Below are 22,258 nucleotides of genomic sequence, written 5' to 3'. Positions count from 1 at the left end.
GGGACTACATTGAGAATTTTTTCATATTTTCATCTCTCAACATCATTACAGCAACATTAATTTAATAAATTTTAATAAAAATATCATATTGTCCCTTTTTTCTTATTTTGTATAAGAGTTTACTACACCTTCAACTAACTTATATACTTACACTTGATCACAACTGCTTGCTAATATTTTTAAGTGCATACACACCCTTTTCAGTTGTTATCCAGCGGTAGTTGTTAATGTTAATTAATTCCCATTTGTTTCCCTCCCCCGCAGGCGACCAGGAGATCTCGCCCATCCACCCGCAAATGAACGCCACCGAGCCGGATAACCCACGCACCTGGTCGGCCACCTCGGTGGTGCAGGTGTCTGCGATGCGGGAGCGCCACGGCGATATCCTGCGGTGCGCCGCCTTCCACGAGTCCTACACGGCCAAATCGGTGGCGGTGGAGGCCCGCCTGGACGTGAAATGTGAGTGTTGCGATAACGATAGGCAAACTGCTATACACCATACACCTGCATCCCGAACTGGGGGCCACTAAAGTGCCTCCATTTCGATGGCCTTAAAGTCCTGGGCAAAGTAAACTCAGACGGAGTCAGGCAGAATCACAATCCCAATCCGAATCGGAGACAGGGGGCTGTAACAATTAAATTAACAACAATTTGCTGTAATTTCCTGTTTTGCTGAGCAATTCAAGAGTTGACTTGTCCCAAAGGACGTGGCCAGGAGCAGGAGCAGCAGCTTGTTGACTCTGCCTGCCCGACTGCCATTCTATTGCCATGGCTGTTTCTGTAGTTTCAATTGCTGTTTTTGTTTTGCCTAACCAAGTTGAACGTCTCCGTCTCCGTTTCTGTTTCTGTTTCCTCGCAGACGCGCCGAGCATCCGTCTAATTGGCTCGCCGGAAATCGACTTGGAGGAGGACAAGGATGCGCTGGTCCTGCGCTGCGTGGCCGATGCCAATCCGCCGGCCAGCATCGTCTGGCGGCGGGCCGGTCGCTCCGAGATAGCCAGCTTGCAGGTGAGCTTAGCTGCAGCTTCCCAACTTGTTTATGTTGTTCCCAAATTGCTCCTGCTCCCACTCCTACTCCAGCTTCAGAAACCCCCTGGCTGGGTATTTATCTGGAGTGCAGCAGAAATGTTGTAATTGTATTAAATTGCCTGGTGATCCGACCTACTCCTCTATCCTTGTCCTCTATCCCACAGGAAACTCTGCAGTTGCGTCCCGTCGGGCGTCGCGATGCCGGATTGTACACCTGCCAGGCGCAGAACTCGGTGGGCACCTCGGAGCAGCTGTCGGTGCAGTTGGATGTGAAGTGTACGTATCTCAGTATTTACCTTGGACAAAGTTTTCACCCAGCCCTGTTTTTGCTTCCCCTCCTCTCCCCCTGCAGATCCTCCAAAAATTATTTCAGCTGGCCCGGACCGCCTCACCACCGCCCCGCTGTTCAGTCCCGCCGCCTTCGAGTGCCTGGCTGATGGTAATCCCCTGCCATCCTTCAAATGGGTACAGAGGTGAGTCCATCGACACGTATAATACACTGGAATTACAGCCGTTTCGTCTGGGCAGGCCATTATCTAGGGCTTAATTAATTCTAATAATCAAAATGTGGGCTCTTATGGTTAGGCTTTTACGAGAAATGGGGAGTATTATATTTTATTCACACAATTCGCTTTAAAGTAGGTTTAAGATTTATTTTCAGCAATGAGTATTAGTATATGAGTTCCTGGAACGATTTTTATTTTAACTAGCCTACACATATATTCCACGAAACCAATTCTTCTGGGAAACTGGATTTTTCGGTGTGCATAGCTTGTGGCTGCCCCCTCTAAAATTCTTTGGAAGCTTGCCTTGCATACTTTGGTGGCTCTTCCAGATTTTGTGGCAAAGTTGGCTGGTCCTGCTTTAAATACATGGTTATTCCTAGAACTTCACTCTTCGTAGGACCGGCTATTGTAGTCGGCTGAGTGGTAGCGCTAATTAAACGCGGCTCACTCTGCGTATGCGCAATATTTGTCCCGCCTCTGAGCTGAAGATGATGTAGAACTGCCTGCACTTTATGCAATAATTAGCCACATTAAGCAGACCCAGCAAGGAGTTGCCTTTTTAGGGCTTCTTGCCCGTGGGTACAGCACTTTCCTCTTACGTGAGCACATTTCCTGTTGCACATTTCCTTTTGAGAGGGCACCACGCCCAGCCCCAACAAAGCTGATGATATTTTGCGTAATTTTAATTAGCTGTTCAACGGAAATTGTCTGAACCAAGGGAAAACAACACAGGAACAAGGTCTGTTGTTTGACATGCTGCCGGTGGGGTACCCTGTAATTTATCATTCTTAAGATGGCAGAGGCAAAGGAAGGTAATATAATAGTGGTCATGATAAGAATTATGGCTCGTTATGAAAACCGCAAAGGTTCCATTGAGACATTTTTAGATTCCATGACAAAATCTTGGTTAATATACAGTACCCCAAAGTTGTAGATCCAATCGCATATAGCCGACCTTCGTTAGGGCAGCAAGAAACCATCTATAATACCGGCAGGATTAGGCTCCTTCCGTTTCTTCTTCGGTCGTTGATGGCCCCATGCATTAGTATGCAAAGCAGGCGAGTTCTGTGGAAAAATCGAAACACTCCTCATGCATATGACTGTCTGCAGCACTTCGTCTCTTTCTGCGGCCTCTTGCCGTCTCCTTCTGCGGCATCCAGCCGTCTCTTTCTGGCCCCGGTGCTCTTTGATGCTGCCACGTAAGTACGTGATTTTTGTGATTCCATTTGTTTGCACTTGCCCCCAGACAATTGGGCCAACCTAAAACACACACAGCTACGCCGGATCGTGATCGGGCTTATATATGGGACATGGGATGTGGGTGGTGTGGCGATGGGTGGTTGTTATGCGAAGGTGTCGCCATCTAATAACGAATGCCACATGCAACACATTGACGTGTTGACTTAATGAAGCGAGTGCGCGCGTGTTTATCAGAAATTAAATGTCAATTGTTGAAAACTAATTTCCACGCATGTTCTCCCCGGCCCACCCCCTACTTTCGCCCACTTTCACCACCGCCCACCGAATTAAATGGCGCGTGCCGTGTTGGGTAAACAGCGGGAGTCGCCCATTCGGAACCGGTGGGTAATAAATCAATGCCACGAAGTGAGCCGCTGACAGCCCCGGCGACGTATGCTCGGCAGCTCCTTAATCTCCTCTCCTCCCAGGTGGTGGTGGTGGTATCCCAAGGACCTTGGTGTCCTTCTGCTGGGCTGCAAGTGCAGCCTTTTGGGCGGACGCCTTGCAAATGAGGTAGCCAAGGACACGACACAGGACACGAAGTCCTGTCACTTTGATTTACGTGATTTCACCGCTCTCCCTGGACCTTCGAGGAATGGAAGCGAAAAGAACAGCGCTTGCCAAACTTTTTCGACTTCGGAGATTTGCATTTGAATGGCTTTCTAATTTATTGCTTTTAATTGCTGTTTGCCAAGGACCGACTTAAAGGTCCCGACTGCCACTTTAAGCGCCATCGCATGAGTGTATTGGTTGAAACGTTCCGTTTTTTCAGCCTTTTTGCGGCTCCCTCAAAAGAATCTGTGGGCAGACTGAGGAGCAGGCGGAGCTCGGAGCATTTCGCAGCTTGAAAGGCATTTCTCATATTAAAAATGTATCAAATATTTCTGTGAGCCAGCTCTCTTTCTGTGAGTCGGGCAGCCTGCACCGAAAAATAACTCATACGCATACGCAATTTTCAATATTGCCAAGCAAGGATTGCAGCGGCGGAGGACACATGGGAAAAGTGGAGCGGGGAGGGCTGGAAACCAAACGAGGATGATGAGGATGAGGAATGTGGCCTCTGCAGCATGCATCAGTTTCATTTTGTCCGACTGGGAGCAGCTCAAAGAGCCAGCTGCCAAGTATGCACCCGGCCAGGGTCCGTGGCCAGATGGAATCCGTATATTAGTCGGGCATAATCATAATCAATTGCTCCACGGAAAAGCTCTTTCTGTCCGGGTATCGACCCCTGCCACTGCTTGGTTGTGCGCTGTAAAGCCAGGATACATGTTGTCGACATTGCGGACATTGAATTATGTTGTCCCAAAGCGAACTTTTCGCAAGGGTTCTGCTTCTCCTGAAGAATTGGCGGTTCCTGTACTTCGCATCGGATTGTATTTAAGACTATAAACAAGTAATAGCTTTTAAATGGGTCAATCCAATGATATTAAAGTTGCATTATACTTATATATAATGCAATTATATATAATTTAATTAATGCTAAAAAATCGTTTTATTCGTTCCTTTTCAATACGAATGAATTATAAAATGTTCCCTTTTGCCTTTCCAGAATGGCCCACGGTTCCAAGTACGTGGAGCGGGGCTCCGAGTCCAGATTGGTCATCGACAACGTCACCTACGAGTACCAGGGCGAGTACGAGTGCCGAGCGACCAGCTACATCAATGGCCAGGAGCGGGTGGCCATATCCGATCCGGTGTCGCTCCAAGTTGTGGGTGAGTTGCTATCTGCAGAGCTTGTGTCTGCTGTGTGTGGTGTGGCCATAAAAACCGCAATGCCACGAAATATGACGACAACACGGCGGGGTCCGCCACTTCCATGTTCTCCACCTGACACGCACCGAATCCTCTGGCATCCAGCGAGGCACTGCGGCTTGGATTTGCCAACGGAGCCACCGGCATGGAAAGAGTATCCCGGGCCAAGGGAGCGGTCCAGGTTTGCGGTCATAAATCTGCATCCCGGCTCTCTTTGCTTTTTTTCATGTCAATTTCTGCCCGGACCCGGGCTAAAAATGGAGACCAGTGTCATGGAGATGGCCAGCATGGCCACAGAGAAGGTGACAACGCAGCCGGATGAGAAAAAAAAGGGGGAACCAAACGTATTCCTCCTCGGGCCACTCATTTAAGTCCGCCCCTCGTGCGGCTGCCGTGCAACTAATGCACACTTAAAACAACTAACAAAACTCCATTAAAAGCTGCAGCCGGAAAGCGCCTGCAAAACATTTTAAGCGCTCGCGTTGCCACCTCCTCGTCGCCTGGCCGCCTTCCCGCCGCCCCGCTTTTCCGCTTTCCCTTCGATTTCCCTCGCATTTTCGCCACCCCAAACCGTACCATACAATTTCGCGGTGGCCAGCAACTAGCAACTGGGCAACGGACTAAACCAAAACGTAACACAAAATCAAAATGAACTTATGACCGCAGCGCCAGCGGAAAAAATGGAGCTGCAACTGCCGAGGGCGAAAAACTGGACAGCGAACTGGGCGCAAAAAAAGAAAGAACTCTAAAAAAAGAGCAGCAAGAAATATTTAAATTTAGTGCTGAATACCACAGCACGTACATAATTTATGACCAACCAAGGACACGAGCAATTTAGCAGAGCCGGGGACCGAAAAAAATGGACAAAAATAAACAGCACACGAAAAAAGTCCTGGCCACATCCAACATATCTACGTGTGTCCATGTGAAAGTGTCAAGTTACTAACTAACTAACTAACTGCGCAGAGTGTCAAAAAAAGGAAAAGTTGCACTTTCTCATGATTAATAATATACCACAATTACATGGTTTTATGGTATTAAATATTTATATTTTGACCTGATTCAAAAATATATTCTGATCAATACAATATAAAAAACACAAAAATATATAAAACTGTACAACACATTTAAAGGCCTGACAAAATCCTGGCTTTAATATCAATTGTTCTTAAGCTTACATTTGTTTTAAAAAATGTTTTCAAGCCACTTCGAAGAAAAGCATATTTCTAGGAGGAACTCATCATTAAATATTCATAATTTAAAAATTATTACTCAATTACATAAAAAATGATTACTCGTTTAATATAAAAATAATTATTACATCATCATCATTATATTATTCGAGCCAATTCTTTAAATACTCGTTGTTCTATCTTTCCGTTTTTCTTTAAACACTTTTGTACAATATATAGATAGACTGATTTACATTAAATTCCCTGCCCATCCATCCTTTAAAGCAATCGAAGTGGCCCCATCGGGTGCTTGAACTGCGCCCCCTGGCCACTCCACATAATTATCTTCGGCAGTGCGGCCGGGCGAATGCGTTGCGCCACACCAACTCAATTAAAAAGTCATCTGGCCGGACTAAACGCGACTCCTTTATGCATTTTTCACCCTGTTTCCTTTGTCCTTGCAGGTGCCCCCCAGGTGCTGCGCCTGCACCCATCCCTGCACACCGTCTCCGTGAAGCGAGGGGAGTCGGCCACCCTGACGATGGTTGTCTGCGCGGATCCGCGGCCCCAGCGCGTCGCCTGGGAGTGGGGATCCCTGCGTCTGGAGGCCGGCTCGGGCATCGGTGCGTATACTTGTTTGATAGGCAGTTACCGCTCAGCGCCCGCCATCCGCCCCATTGGGCCGCGCTAATGGTAATGCAATTAGGCGCTGGACTTAGTTTTGCCTACTCGGAATTCAATTAGCGCCGCTTTACAGGATGCACAGTGCTCGCTGCTCGAGGGCTCATTAGATTAACTATTGCCGCAAAAAGGGTTCGGTGCAGAGCATTCGCACTCGCGAGTCGCGCCGGGTTGTTCCGCAAATCAAGACAAATTACATGACCGAATGGAGTCAGAGTCGGACAAGAAACTGGCAGTGTCATGTCCGATGCTGGAAAGGATGTGGGGGGCTTCGAGGGGGATTGCCTCGAGCAGACTTCCCACGCCTGTCAGCCGCCGGTAATCCGAGCTTCAACAGACAGCCAACACACACAACCCAGCTCATTTTCCAGCTGAAACTCTTTCGGGATGAACATCCGCCAGCAGATGCAGCTGCATCCCGTCATCCCCCGTTTCTTGAAATGCATCCCCGCCAGCCAGTGCCGGTCATTGTTGCCAACTATTGATTACCTGGTTTAACTCTGCCTGAAATATGCTAAATTAAATTAGTAGCAATTAGCCAAGTGCTGGCCATTTTATTCGAAGAGAAATTATAATGCAAGGATTAAAGACAAAATGTTTTTTCATAGATAAAAAATGATAAATACTTAAACAATCAATTAACAAACAATAAAACAATACAATCCACACATAACAAAAATTTGAAAAACTTAATTAAAGTATAATAATGAAAATATCAGATATGAAGAAAATTAAAAACTTAAATAATTGTCATATATTGTGAATGTTAAGAAATATTTACATGAAAATATTTAAATATTCTTAGTAGAATGATCATATTGATAGAATATATATCTTTTGCATTGTATCTACAGAGCATTGACTAGAAAGTAGCTGAGTTGGCAACTCTGGCCCTGTCTGTGGGTCGCATTATTCTTCATTTTCAGCTTGTCTGCCCGTGTCCATCCTTGGTCGGTCGTCCTTCGTGCGTGTAATCCTGCGTGCTTTCACTGCCACTGACACAAATCAAACGGGGCGCACTCCCGTCCAATCCGTTCGCCGTGCTCCTCCGACTCCTTTTCCGCGTCCGAACGCTAGTTAGCCCATCGAATCGAATGATTAATGTCGGCCGCCGACAAATTGTGTGCAATTCTAGTGCAATTACTTAGCCCACGAAAGCCAATTCGCATTTGGCACTCGCAGTAACAAGGACTCTCCTGTTTTTTTCTTTCTCGCCCCTCCCGCCCCGCAGATCGCTTCCGGGCCGACGACATGCAGCCGGACACTCGGGAGGACTGCTACCTGTCCACGCTGCACATCCTCCACGCGGACGAGCACGACTCCAGGCCCTACTACCTGGTGGTGGAGAACGAGCGGGGCACCGATCGTCATGCCATACACCTGATTGTGGAGGGTACGTTTGCAGGTGCATAGACTTTTCTTTGATTTTCTTTGCCCCACCCACATCCCCCGCCGCATGACACGAACATTTCACACTTGAGTTACACTCCCTGCCATCATTTCGCATTCGAGCGTTCTTAGCACTTAGAAAATTGCATTTTGACTTCGACAGCACTGGTAACTGGAGTAAATTTTAGTAATTAAAAGATTATATAGTATCGTCTTAATTTGTATTCTGTTTTATGCGTAATTTTCAGAACTGTTTTTAGTATATTTATTTAATTTGAATACTATCTAAATAAAATATAGAATTTTTAAAATTCATATATGAATGTGAAAAGAAAATTAAAATCACTTTAACTAATTTAGTTTCTTAAGCATAATTCCTTTGAAGATTAAAATAGTCAAATAACATATAATATGTTCTTATATTAAACATAAAACAAATGAATTAGGATAGTATAATTTAAAAAAATAGATAGATAGATATCAACCAAAAAGGGAACCCATTACACATAACCTTATCCCCGCATCGCATCCCAACGATTTTAATTAAAATCAATCGCACGTCCAATACATGTATTGCATAATATATCTCGTACATATGAAAATGAAAATTCCCCTTAATGCTTGCATAATCAACACCACCACCCACACATCGAACACCCTCCGTGTGTCGAATCGAATGGAATTTCCGGACAGAACCCTACGAGATGAGCTATTTGATGGGCGTGGCCGGGGGCTGCATGGCCGCCATCCTCCTGCTGGTCTGCCTCTGCATCTACGCGATCAAGAGCAAGAGATGCTGCTTCAAGGGTAAGTGGAGTGCCCATCCCCATCCACATCCCCATTCTCCCTCCCCGGAACTCCCTCATAGCAGCCGTATTAATTGCACGCCCGGCACCGTCAAGGTTGCGACAATTAAAACTTCCTCCTTGATTATGGCGCCACTCCTCCTCCTGCCCCCAGAGCAACCCAATCCAAGGCAACCCCCCAAGGCCGCTGTCACACTAATTGCAAAAACACAAAAACTTGCCAGCTCACAAAGCATTGAAATGCGAGAAGGACGCGGTCATGGCGGAAAAAATGGCAGCCAGGATGGATGCGTCTCTTTAGCGCTTTGTGTGTGTGTTGTGTTGGCTCTTTTTGCTATTTTTTATTTTCGCTTTTTCCCCATTCTCCTTGAAACTCGAAACTCAAATAAATCTCATAAAATATTCATTAGCGCAAACGCCTGCGGTCAGTCTCAGTCTGCGTTTCCTGTTCCTGCCCCATCTGGCCCCCCCAAACCCCTGTGCACACAAAAGGGTTAAGGGTTTGCAGCCAGCTTTTTGTTAGCTGCGCCAACATTTTCATCTCTCCTTTCGGCGGAGCAAGATGGCTTTAAGCCCAGAGCTCGCTGCCTAATTAGAAATCAAAACGCAGACAAAAAGCGGCGAAACTTTTTACAATTGTAAAACAATTTGCAATGGAGCAGGGCGATGGGAGTTGGGAAACTTTGCCATTGCTGAAGGACATTCGAGGCATTCCTGCACTCGGATGTGCTACAGCCAGGCCATCCACATCAGCTGTAAACACTCTCCGGGCCTCCAGCTCCCAGATCCAGGCACCTAATCGCAATTTCTCAGTTGTCAATCAAGCTGTCAATTTGACTGGCTGACTGACTGCTGCAGCTGCCTTCCAGTTGTCAAATGCCGTTTGACAGATCTCTCAAGTGCCACCCGATCCGATGCTCTGCATGTATCTGCGGCACCCTCAGAGCCCTCAACCCTTCGGTATCCATCAAAATTTGCAGCAACACCTCCTCGGGAATTTACACGTTCGTCGCAATCAATAAGTCCTTGGCTCATTTATCACGGCTCCAAGGGCGAATTTCAAAAATATATCCCTCTGTCTAGCTGTCTGTTTGTAAATTGCCAGCGGTATTTTCACAGCTAATTTCTACTACTTTGCAACCAGCCACACGGGACCGCACCCTTCGCAGAATAATGGGCGGAATTTATATTCCTGAATATTGCCAACTCTAATATGAAACTTCCCCTTTCTCCCCTTTCTCCCCTTCTCTCGCATCTCGCCTCTCGCATGGCACAGGTTCCACGGGCTATAAATCATCGGATAAAGACAGGTAAGTTGAAGCGTAATACGTACACACCCTTTCCCGCCCACACACAGATAGTACATGTATGGGGAGGGGGCTAGTCGGGCCATAGATAAATGACCATTTTGATATATTTTTATGCAGCCGCATCCTGCAGCCAACAGGTGGCGCTGGCGTGCCAATTTATCCGCCCCTACTGGCCGAATACAGCAACTCTCCCCGCCCACCAACACAGGCGCACACGTGCAGCATTGGAACAATGAAAAATGTTTTCCACTGCCCGTGCATGTGTGCGGGTGGGGGACATAAAATATTATACATTTTTCATTTATTCAATATATGCACTGGCGAACGAGGTTTTTGTTTTTCCAAGAACAAAGCAGAAATACCCTCACAAGGTCGAAAAAGTGGATCAGTTGGCAAGCGCTTAGCTCTACAAAGCGGATTGGATGTACATTTATATTTTTAGAGGACCAAATTTTAATTGGTCTTTCAAAGAACATGTTATTCTCTATAGAATAGAACTATCTTAGTAACTGTTATCTTTTATCTTTAGATCTCTTGTGTTTAAAATACTTTCTGGTCTTAAATCACATATAATTTATATGTTACAAAACACAATTTAGGGATAGCCTAGTCCACAGTTAAAGGGTATTATAATAATTTGTTGTTTTCCAATGGCCAAATTTGAAAAGAGGAAAACAACCTATCGCTCATTGTTGTTGCCAGCCATGCAACCAGAACCCCGAATATGAGTTATGAGGGGTTGTTTGGCCATTCGGTGCTCTCCAGCCTTTGTTCCCCCGTTCAGGAGTTTAGAATTACTTTATTTTGTTTATGAAACCGTACACACGCCAGTGTAAAGCCCCCTCGAATGGATCAATATGGCAAAGGGGAACGGAAATGGATTTAGAATTTCCCTTCCAAGTACGCTCGTTGACCACATTTTGCACAAAACTCGTTTTGTAGGCCGAATTTCAGCGCCAATCTCGAGAGCAAATTGATGGGGCTGCGGAAGGCATGGGGGAATATCTAATTTCCTAAGCCCCAAGTAAACAATTGCCTGCGGCGAGGCGAAGGCAGCGACAAAACTAAATAGATATTCAGATATGCTGCCAGAATACAATTTGCCAATCAGCGATAGAGGGCCAAGAGCCCAGCCCAACCACTTAGCCGCCACCCACCCCACACAATTGTCACTTGGGCAAACAATTTTCGATAACGATTTGGTATCCCCCTCTAACTTTTCCGTTTCCTCCTCCGTTTGCCCGCAGCGAGAAAGCTGATTTGAAATCACGCTCGGATAGCACGAGTGGCCCTCAAGGTGATTCGATTTACACCACGCCGGCGGGCTTCCATCATCACCAGCAGCAGCAGCAACAACAGCAGCAGCAACAGCAGCAGCAACACGCCGCAGCAGCAGCAGCAGCGGCCCTGCACGCCGCATCCTCCCAGCATGCGCAGCAGCAGTACCCGGGACACGGATCGCCGGAGGCAATGAAGGTACGCATGGCTGCAATGATATTACAACCGCCCACTAGGGTCTAGCAGGCAATTGACACCACTAGCGAGTCCAACGAACAGCTAACGCCACACCAACAGCAACACGAACTGATGGACCAGACCAAGCAGACCAACCAGACGACTCCGAACGAACAGCGACCGGATGACAGCCATGTCAGCCACAACAATAACAACCACAAAACCAGTTCCACATCGACTACTGTCCTGACCAATAGCGATACCAACAACCTGACCGCCTCAGAGGTGGCCAAGAGTGACAAGACCGACAGCAGCAATAGTGAGGGCAACAGTTCGCTGGCCAGCAGCAAGAGCGGCGGCATCAAGCGGGATCTGGAGAACAACATGAACAGGGAGCTGAAGCCGCCCACGGCGCCCAAGCTGCTCCACCTAAATGTGACCAGCGGGGAGCCGGAGCCAGATCCCCTGCCAGTGGGTCCCCTCACGCCCGAGGAGACCCAGGTGCTGCTCCAGAAGCTGAGCATCAACAATCCCTTCTACCGCTTCCGCAAGCAGAGCAACTCCTTGAAGGAGCTGTGGCGGGGTGGTAGGGCAGCTCCCGCCTCGGTCCGCTCCCGGTCCGAGACGGATCTGGGCCAGGTCAGTGGGCAGCAGTTGTTGCCACCGCATCAACTAAAGCAGCTGCTGCAGCAGCAGCACAGTGAAGCCAAAGTTGTAGTTGTACTAGAGAGTAAGCAGCAGCAGCAGCAGCAGGAAGTATGCATAAGTAGGCCTAGGAGTAGTGTTAGCCTTAAGACTAGATCCGTAAGCAGCCTGAAGAGCCCCTCCGCCGGACAGACGGCGGGGGACAGCTCCACGGTGATCACGAATCCCTTCTCCATATTCCACGACGATGAGATCCTAACTTTGAGCGTGAACACGCGACTGAGAAGTGCGGGGCATGCCAGGAGCTCCAGACCCCAGAGGCCACAGGGCAGGGGCTTGAGAAGACTCTTCGAGTCCAGTAGGAGTCAGAATCCCCCCTCCGAGCACCACTATCTGCATGGAGTGCCAGTGCGGCGCTTCGAGCGGCAGGACTTTGACAACGATCCGGGGGATTTGTTGGGGGGCAGAAGGACGAACACTTCCAGTGGCAAGCCCAAGCGATCGAGGGCCATCTTTAAGCAACTGTCCCTGAGAAAGCTGCACCAGCGGGGAGGCGGGGGAGGAGTGGAGGAGCCACCTTCGCTGCCCAAGCTCAAGCTGAGCTACCCGAACCGGACGCACAGCATCCAGAGCATGAGGGCCTCCGGCGCCGGTGGCTACGACATCCAGCACACCACCGCCTACCATCCGAGACTCAACCACTCCACCTCGCCGGTGACCAAGGCCAACTACTTCGAGCGACTGCAGGCCAAGACGCGGCAGGGAATCCAGAAGATACGCGACAAGTGCCGCAACTTCAAGACTTCGAGCGGCGGAGAGGGAGGCTCCCTGGGCGGCTCCGAGTTCAGTGGCTTCCACACCCTGGCCAAGGACGAGAGCTTCCGCTTCATCAGCGATCGGGCGCACATTTCCAGCTACGAATCGCGCTGCAAACAGGCCACCATCTACAAGAGCTACAAGTCGGAGATCGATCTGAGCAAGAATCTGCACTATCTGGATGCCTACCTTGAGCAGAACTTTGACCACCAGCTGAGCACGACCAAGCAGTCGGCCCACTCGGTGGGTCGGGTGAGTGGAGCCCAGCGAAGGGCACTGGCCAAGCAGCACCAGCTCGATCCTGCCCCAGAGACGCCTCGTCGCCCCAAGCACAAGAGGAGCCAGTCGCAGGCGGCTAACTATGGTGCTAACTACGAGAACCTGGGAACACTGCCCATTGCGTCCAAGTCGAAGGCGAGGAGCTCCGCCCTCAACTCGGACTCGATGAGCAGCTCCGACTACGCCTCGGTGTTCAGTGGACCCACAAGCAACAACAGGCAGGAGCCGGGAGTGCAGGAGGAGGAGGCCAAGGACTTCAAACTGCGCTACGAGCACCCGGACAAAATGTGCGAGTACTACTTTGACAACCTAACGAGCTACGCCCTCGCTCTGGAGGAGAGCGAGGACTTGCTGCTGGCGGAAAGCGCCAAATCAGCGAGATTCTTTTACGACGACGACGAGGAGGACGACGAGGATGCAGCCGGAGGGGCGGCAGAAGGATTGCGTGGCGCGGACGAGGAGGAGGCTGCTGGTGGCAGGCCGGATTATATGGCACGCGACATACGCATTCGAGTCAGCGTGAACGAATGCGAAGACGCTGATTGGCATCAGCCGGCGAGTGCGACATCCTATAATGAGAATCTGGCCGAAAGCACATTCTACCAGTCGCTCAATCAGCATTTGCAGCGCCAGGAGGCGCCGGGCGACGACGTTGTGGGACTGGAGGAGCAGAACCTGCTGGTGGGCGGCGAGAGCTACCTGGAGCACTACCAGCGACAACGGGGCAGCCGGAACTACGAGAGGGCCTATCCGCGGGGTGAGTACTACGGATACGGAAGGAGTTCTGCCGGAGATGGCGGGGAGCAGCCGGATGCGGCCAGACAGCGGAGGGCGGACCTCATGGAGGCCCACTACGCCCGCAGCTATCAGTCGGGGGCCAGGGGCCAGAAGGGCAGGCCGAGGACCCACACCCATGCTCTGCAGATGGAGATGGAGCGACAGCATGCATCAATCCCGTCTGCAGCAGCAACAACAGCAACCGCAATGCCAGCTGCAACAGGCAGTGTCATCAATTTGGCACTGCCGGGACAAAGCGGGGATGTCCTCTATGCCACCAGCAGCAAGCAGCAGATAACGATGGCGACGCCGACCACAGGGCCGCAGTTCCATCAGCCAAAGCCAGAGCTGGTGGCATTAGGCGGAGCAGGAGCAGCAGGAACAGTAGGAACAGCAATTGCAGCGGCAGCAGCAACATCGGTCCCTGGCAGCTCAGCCGGAAATGCAAACAATCGCTTTATGCTGGAGAATTTGCGCAAATACTATGCGAATCAGCAGCAGCACCCGCCCGCGCACTCGGTCAACTCCTCCTCGCTGTCCAACTCTTCCTCGTCGAACTCATCAATGTCGCAGCATCAACTAAAGCTCAACCTGAACCTGCAACCCACCGCGCCCAAAGTGCAGCAGCAACCACATTTGGGCAACCGCCGCAACTCGAGCACCTCCAATGCCTCCTCGACCGCCGACAACTTCGACACCTTCATAACGTTGCGCAATGCCAGTGGAAATACGAGCACGGATTATATGGCCAAACAGCAGCAGCAACACCAGCAACATCGCCGTGGCAAGCAGCAGCAACAGCAGCAATCCGTGCCACTCACCTCCGCGCTGAACTACTACGGACACGGCGCCACGCCCACACTGAATCCCGCCCTCGCCTACAATGGCAAATTAACGGCCACCGCAATGTTGTCACAAGTAAATTTAAGCAGAGCAGCCGCAGCGGCAACAGCGACAGCAGCGACATCGTCCAGTGGAGCGGCAGCAGCAACTGCCCCACTGCTGCCGCATCAGCAACACGCGAGGTCCACGTCCAAGGGAGAGGGCTTCATCCTCGAGTACGAGTGTTAGCCCCCGATGGGAGTGCTCGAGGGGGGATTGCTAGTTGTTTCTTTCTCGTATTTGTTTGCCTTGCCAAAAATTACAATTACAAATTGGCACATTTGCTTCTACGCTGATTAGGACTCGTGTGTACAGATAAGGAGTATTGTAATATACGGAGGAGTAGGAGGAGGTTAGGAATCCCAGCCAATTATTCGTATCATATCAAAGGGGGAGATGGAAGAGGGGATAGCTAAATCGTTTGCATAGAAAGATGCTTATCCACTGATTATGTTAGGAGATAAATTAACGTAAACTACGACAATAATGCAACAATTCAATTAAAATTGACAAAGATATCGATTACGGATAACGATAAACGAGTAGCGTACATTTATTAGTCACAATCTTAGCGAAGGACACCCACGTTGAAGACATTGAAGCAGCATAAATCAAATTTATAGTTAAATCAATTAAACGTTCACCTAAATGTATGTGTATGTATATCCGTTAAGTGTATATGAGTGTAAGCGACCCCATACTGTATACTGAATCCTACGAGAATAACGAATTTTCGAATGTACTTCAAACTCAACTTGAATTAATCGCCGGCCCAGTTTCAACGTTCTGTTATTCGTTTAACAAATCGAAACTCGTGCAAAGTTACTACACCAGTACCGTAAAAATGGTACATAGCTCTAATTAAATATGCATAACTATTGAAGCTCGTACTCAAAAGAAAGTTCTGCCAAAGAAACTAAAACTTTGGCTGAAGTTTGGGGAATAAACGCCGAGCTTCCAGCTGATTAAATGAAGCGAAAAATTAGGCTTGCTATTCCATTATTTTGTTAATCGAAATTGATTTGAAAGGGTTCTTGGAGTTATTCCCCCTGTAAATACCGCCAGCTAGAACGGAGAGTGCCATCAGCGATTGCTTTTAATGAGCCCACAGTGCGTATGCGTAATATTTTCCCATTACAAGACCGAGTGTATGGGAGTGTGTGTGCTTTCGCAACCACATAAATATTTGCACAGCGGCCCGAAAAGGAAACTCACGCACACACTGGAGAGTCACAAACACGCCGATTGCTTTGGGACGCACATATATGTGTATAAAAAAGAGCCGAAAGAGAATAAAAACGCTGGGGCAACGCGGCGTATGTGCAATGTATTTCATTTCCATGCCACAACGCCGTCTGGGGGCCTCCATGCAATTATCTGTGTGCGCGCAATTTATCTCATTTGCGGTTGAGTTATTTCCGACTGCAGCAAATAATACTGCCAGCCAGCGTCCAGATCGGCTGGGTCTGCTGCCTTGTTTTTTGTGCCACCCCTGGCACCCATCGGAATCCCACCATCCCTGCACCGTCCCCCGAGCCCCATCTCATATGCCGCAACACACTTTTCCGCTTAATTTACTGGCAGGCGGCAGCTGCCTTCGCTGCATTGTCAGTTGACAACAGCAATTGCTGCATAATGCATGCCCAGGACTCTGTGTAAGTTCTCCTGTCAACGTCCCAGTCCTTCTCCCATGCTCCGTATGCATGTGTCCTGGCCGGGCTTAATGCCCCCGATCCCGGGGCCGCCTCAACGGCTGTTTGCCCACTCGCAACAATAATAATTCATTGGCTGCTTTATGGCTGACCATCAACTTATCGGCACAGTCGCCGCCGCACATCGCATCTGTCGCCCCTCGTGCTACATATAAATTAATAAAAGTCAAATTAAAATTACACACTTTGATGACAACGTGGAAGGGATTGCGATTGGAAAGGATTGGAGGTGGGCATTGAGTTGGGGATCTTATCATTAAAGGCGACCGTTGATATGGCTTTCTGTGAAGGTGGATTTGTACCTTACCATTATAATCGTTTTGCTAGGTTCGGGTATAGCTATTCACAAACTGAGTAGGTAAAGGATTTTTCTCTACAATGTGGCTTACAGAAGAGGAAAACCCGACTTTAGTTACCGACTGAGGACCGACCCCCCTCAAGAACTGCTACCAAGAACAGACACCACTCACTCGATTTGAAAACCTGTGTTCACGACAAGAACTGCCGCCAAGCGTGCATTTTGTACAACTTGAATTTTTTCCACCTTTCTATATATTTCTATATACTTATACACATATATACTTATATAATGCCTAAGCCCCATGTTCGTGTGTTTACGTTTGTTTACGTTTAAGTAATGCAAGATGAAGGAAACCAAAAAATGATTAAGAAAATGAAATGAGAGGCCCCTGGCCGACTTTACCTAAGTACGATATATATATATATAGCATTTTCCACATCACACACACAATTATATATATATATATATACAGTACCTATTGATACATACAGCGTATGTATGTGTAGGTGATCTTGAACGCATTCATTATGTTTTACGTTAACATGCTAATGCTCATTTAGTTTACATTATGTATATGTATGTATAACTTATGTTAATGATGTTACTACTACTACTACAAATACTACTACCAAAATTTATTCGATTCGATTAGTTTTCCTTTTCGATATGAGATTGAGATACTCCCGAAGGTGCAACAACTACTCTAATGTAATAATACTCGAAACAACAAAAAAAAAAAAAAAAGAAAACCAAACAAAAAATACCAAAAGTACTATATACTCCACACCAAGCGGAATGTTTCCTTGCCCGCCCCTCAAAAGAACCATGTAAAGCATTAAATCAAAGCAAATAATCCAGTAACCAGTAATCCAGTACTCCAGTAATGCTGTAATGCTGTAATCCAGTAACCAACTGTCTGTGCTCGATGCATTTTGTGCAACTCAAAACAATTCCAGTTACTCGTACGTTCCCCAAACATTTTCGGTTCAGTTCGGTATGTTTTACTTTTTCGGTTTCGGTTCCCATTTCTGTTCCCGTTTTTGGTTACCATTTCCGTTTCCGCTTTCGTTCGCATTTGTATTTATATTTGAATTTATACTTGTATTTCTATTTGTATTTGTGTTTGTGCTCTTGTGTATCCGTCCAACACACACTCTTGCATTTGACAGTGTTTAGCGGCAAGAGTCATGCGACGCGAGTCGGCAATGCGAATTCCATAATCAAGTTTTTATTGCCTGCTTTTGGGCGCGCGCGCGTGTCGAAAATATTTACACTTTCATTTTTTGTCCCACTTGCAACGTTTGCCTGTCGTGTGTTTGTCTGCCTGCTTGTTTGATTAACAACCTGCAACATGTTTTGGCCTTATCTCTTAGCCCCTGTTTTGGGTTTTTCCTTCTGGCCACTCTGATTTTCCGTTTTTCCTCAGTTTTTCCTGTCTGCTTTTATTTGGCCCTTGTCTTGGCTGGAACGCAGCCAAACTGAGAATGTGACCGCAAAGAATGTGAATGGCTATAACCTGATTTTTGTGTGTGTTTTGCCAAGACTCCTCGCATCCTCACAGCCCTCTCTTTTTCTCGCCAAAACCTTATTCGTGTTGTTCTTATTATGATTTTGCCTTGCCTCCTGCCACTCGTGATTATTTTTATTGCTCCAGGTACATGTGTACATCAGATTTTACTACTTGTTTACTACTTACAATCTATATTATACACTTTGTATGTGCGTACTTGAGGTCCTTGTTTCGTTGCTTTGCATTTTGAACTGTTTCCTGTGTCCTGTGTGTGCGTGTGTTTGTACCAAATGTGATCCGAAAAGTTTTCTTTGCGTTTTAATTAACCACAGAAAGCCGGGCCAGCTGGCAGACGGATTGAAGTCGGCCGACAGAATAGGGCCAGAATAAATACCATTATCTTGTGCATACTTCTGCATTTGTTTGCGTTGGCGCAGCGCTCCCAGGGCTAAACAAAAGTCATAAATACAAGGCCCGGACACGCACCACAAACTGTCAGTGCATAAATCACAAGCAACTTGCAACTTCTGGCCGACAAATGGCCCGAACCGATAACTTTTCGGCCCATCCGTCTGCCAGGGCAAGCATTTCCATGCAATTTGTTAAGCGCAGCGTAATTTGGCCAAATCAACTAAACGCTGCCAGTGCCTCCGCCGATTTGGCAATTTCTCGCGGCTTTCTGCGCAAAAAGCCAAGTTTCCGTTTCAGTTTGCTCGGGCCAATCTGTTGAACTTCTGCTAATCGCATAATCCAATTAGGCCAATGCCACAGCCCGAAACATATTCCTGCAGACAGCCTTGAGAGCCACTTGCAGGGCTTCAAAAATCTCCCTTGGGTACGCAATGCCAAATTAACGATTGAGTCACTGACTAACGAGTTGGCCAAATCCGAAGCCATCTCTTTTTGCCCAGCACACACCGAAAGAACACCCACACCCTCACAGGCACACTCGCATGAATGCACTCGAAATGCTCACCCTCACCAATGCAAAAGCAAAAGCAAGCGCACCTTTCCACACCCACAAGAAAATGGTTTAAAGATTCCTGCAAAAGCATAATCCTAATTGAAATTAACCAAGAGTTTTCCTAGAGGATACCATGTAGTTTCCCCGAAAGTGAGCTTCAGTCTTCGCACTCACGAATACCTCTGCACCCATTCAATTGAATTTTAGCGCAATTATGGCAGTTAATTACAAGCAATTAAGGTCGCAGATGAGCTCTTCGATCCATTCTGCCGTCTTCCAATAGTCCGAGTAATTCGCAGCGGGGAGCAAACAAATCAGAGAGCAGTGCAAATAATAATGATAACACCATTACCACAACAGCAATCATCATAATGCGCAATTTTAATAATTTCATTCCGCTGTCAGTCATAAAATTGGTTTGCATTCATGGCGCGGCAATAAATAAATGCGTGGATTGCGAAACGCAATTCTCTTTAAAATGTATTCGCACAGAAATTAATTAAAGTCAAATGGGAAAAACGCAGCGAGAAATCTTTTCATTTAATTAATAAAATTAATAATCAGGCGGGAAGTACGCGAAATCGAAAAAGAGACCAAAGGCGCCTCGTTCAAATTACAATTATCGAATCTTTCAACCAGGCACGTTGTTTTATCTCACGAGTAACAGAATGTCAAGAGTATTCATTTTCCAACCCCCTTTGTTTGGTATGATCAACGTTTCCCATCTGTGTGTAACCAATTATTTCGGCTTAGTGGCTCCGAGCTTGATTATTTGTTTTGATTTGTATGTTAAATGTTCTTTGTGTACCCACTACCACCACACCTTTTGTATTTTGTGTGTTATTTTTATACCAAACTAAGTATTAAGCGAACCTACGTTTATCCCCCTTCCGTTTAGTTGAAGGTCAAAATATACGAAACCGAGCGTTTGCAGACGCCAATTAGAATCGAAATAACGAAGTCGGGCCAAGATCTGGCTGGGTCCGTTGTGCCCCGGGACGAGAGCGATACTTGATCCGGGTCGGGCACCCCATTAAATGCAATGTATATGTGTATGCACCTCGTATTAGTTTACTTTTATGTACAATAAATTTATTTAATTTAATTTTAGTCCTTATTTTAGCAAAAGCAATTGATTTTGTTTCAATAAAATGAATCTGATTTTGGTAATCCCATTATGTTTTCGTTTTTTATTTACTTACACTAACTAATGCAACCCCAACGTTTTACTCACCCCTGTCGAGTTTAATATCTTGCACCAAGTTCTTAACCATTTTATTTACATTGGGATGGTGTCCCGTCTTTGAGATTGATCCCTGCAGGAAGTACATATTTTAGAAAAAGCAATTGGCTTATAAAAGGCATTTCAGACCTAGAAGATTTAACCCATTAGTTTAAAATTCATCTGAAGCTTAGGTAATCACCCCTGGTACATATCCCAATCGAGTTAAAAATTCAACAAATTATTACCTTTGAAAATGCAGAACAACCTTGATCATTTGATAGTAGTAGCAAAACTTGAATTACCGTCCCTGCAGAAAAAGTTAGTTTGACTAGCGAATAGTTCCATACTCTTTACTCCCCTCCCCAAAAACTCACCCACTCACATATGTATGTAACTATTTAGTTTTAAATATCCATTATACTCCCATTTTTCGATCTAGCTCTGTCTCGTGTTTGTGGCATTTTGTCTATTTTGTTTGTACTTCATTTATAGCAATCTTCATGGAATTGTTTAAGCAAGAAAACTGAAACAAAAAGCCGGCAAACAAATAAGTTATATAAATATTTATACAATAATTATTAATAATGCAGAGCAAGTAATTTATAGAAAATGCGAAAAAAAGCAAATGAGAAAAACATACCGATGAGGGGAAGACAGCATAAGTAACACATTATGAATGAAACAAATTTATAACGAATAAAAACAATTTAATTGCGAATGCGTGTGTGCGTGTTAATATTTATTCATACTCGTATTCACATGTATTCAGTTCTGTGTGCCTTAATACTTTTTGCAGTTGAGTTTCCCATTAATATTGCATTGGGCATTATTATTAATATTGATTTCGTTCATTGTATTCCCACTTTGTCGCTGTGTGTGTGCGTGCGTTAGTTGTGTGTGTGCCATGCCTTGTGCAAACGTTTGGATAATTTTCTCTTTGTATGTATGGATGGATATGGAACAATAAAACATTTTTTCCCCACCCATTTTTTTTATTTGAGTTCTGATTTATTCATGAGAGCGCAGAGCTCTCGCTTTCCCCCCCAGCACCCACTCTCCCCGCCATCGTTATGAATTTTTTAAAGCCCTGCGCGCAGTCTACCACTCACTACAAACCATCCATCCGCAGTTAGTTGATTGAAAGCCATACTCTTTACACACGCAGCAGACCGTTTATGGACTGTCGCATTCAGTAGATATACACTTACGAATAGATCCTGGATCTCATCAGCTGGCCACGCCCCAAAGAACACCGCCCACCACCACACAAATCAGAAACACTCACTCACGATCAGCAAGACACCCACACTAACCACTCTTGGCATTTGCTTCAATTTGAATTTGAATATGAATATGACTTTGCGAATGCGAAACTTTTTAAGTAATGTCTGTGATTTGTGTTAACCGAACTTAGTACTAATCATTCACCAATTTCCACGTACGAGATTCTTTCAAGCAGTTCCGAAACAACAAGAGAACGCCACCGGAAACAGGCAAGGATTCATTCGACTAGAGCAAAGCTTTCAGAATCGAGAACATTTAAATCTAAAAACGAATTCTTCCGAGCGTCCTGCAGAAGTATTTACACACTTTTAAGTTAAAGCCCAGTCGAAGCCCTTGAAAAGACCATTCGAAGTAATTTTGGTTTAAGTGTATTTTGATTTTCCTTACGTGGACTTGGTGAGCAAACCCCATCCAGCCAGAAAACCCCCGTCTTGCTCCTCTCTCTCTCACTCTCTGTCTCTTGTCTCTCTCTCTATATATATTATATAACGCATACTTGTAAATTGTTTAATTGATATGGATTG

General features: G+C 46.6%; 1 protein-coding gene across 6 annotated transcripts in view; it reads left to right on the top strand.

The window, feature by feature from the left end:
* The window catches only part of LOC108031403 (hemicentin-2), a 109,374-nt gene that overhangs the window by 73,595 nt on the left and 13,521 nt on the right, over window positions 1-22,258 (top strand). For 4 of the 6 annotated variants that reach the window (XM_017104787.2, XM_044095520.1, XM_017104789.2 and 1 more), the window contains 10 exons: window positions 265-459; window positions 860-1,008; window positions 1,194-1,305; window positions 1,382-1,502; window positions 4,324-4,487; window positions 6,163-6,321; window positions 7,611-7,784; window positions 8,462-8,575; window positions 9,851-9,884; window positions 11,132-11,360. In XM_017104787.2, coding sequence (XP_016960276.1) covers window positions 265-459; window positions 860-1,008; window positions 1,194-1,305; window positions 1,382-1,502; window positions 4,324-4,487; window positions 6,163-6,321; window positions 7,611-7,784; window positions 8,462-8,575; window positions 9,851-9,884; window positions 11,132-11,360 — 1,451 coding nt within the window. Of the gene's footprint in view, window positions 1-264; window positions 460-859; window positions 1,009-1,193; window positions 1,306-1,381; window positions 1,503-4,323; window positions 4,488-6,162; window positions 6,322-7,610; window positions 7,785-8,461; window positions 8,576-9,850; window positions 9,885-11,131; window positions 11,361-20,123; window positions 20,331-22,258 lie in introns of those variants that run through there. The other 2 variants (XM_017104792.3, XM_017104790.2) reach the window with 2 other exon arrangements.

This window comes from Drosophila biarmipes, chromosome 3R (assembly GCF_025231255.1).
Source record: "Drosophila biarmipes strain raj3 chromosome 3R, RU_DBia_V1.1, whole genome shotgun sequence".
Taxonomy (NCBI): Eukaryota; Metazoa; Arthropoda; class Insecta; order Diptera; family Drosophilidae; genus Drosophila; species Drosophila biarmipes.
The sequence above is the reverse complement of the archived record's forward strand: the minus strand, read 5'-3'. Positions and strand labels throughout refer to the sequence as shown.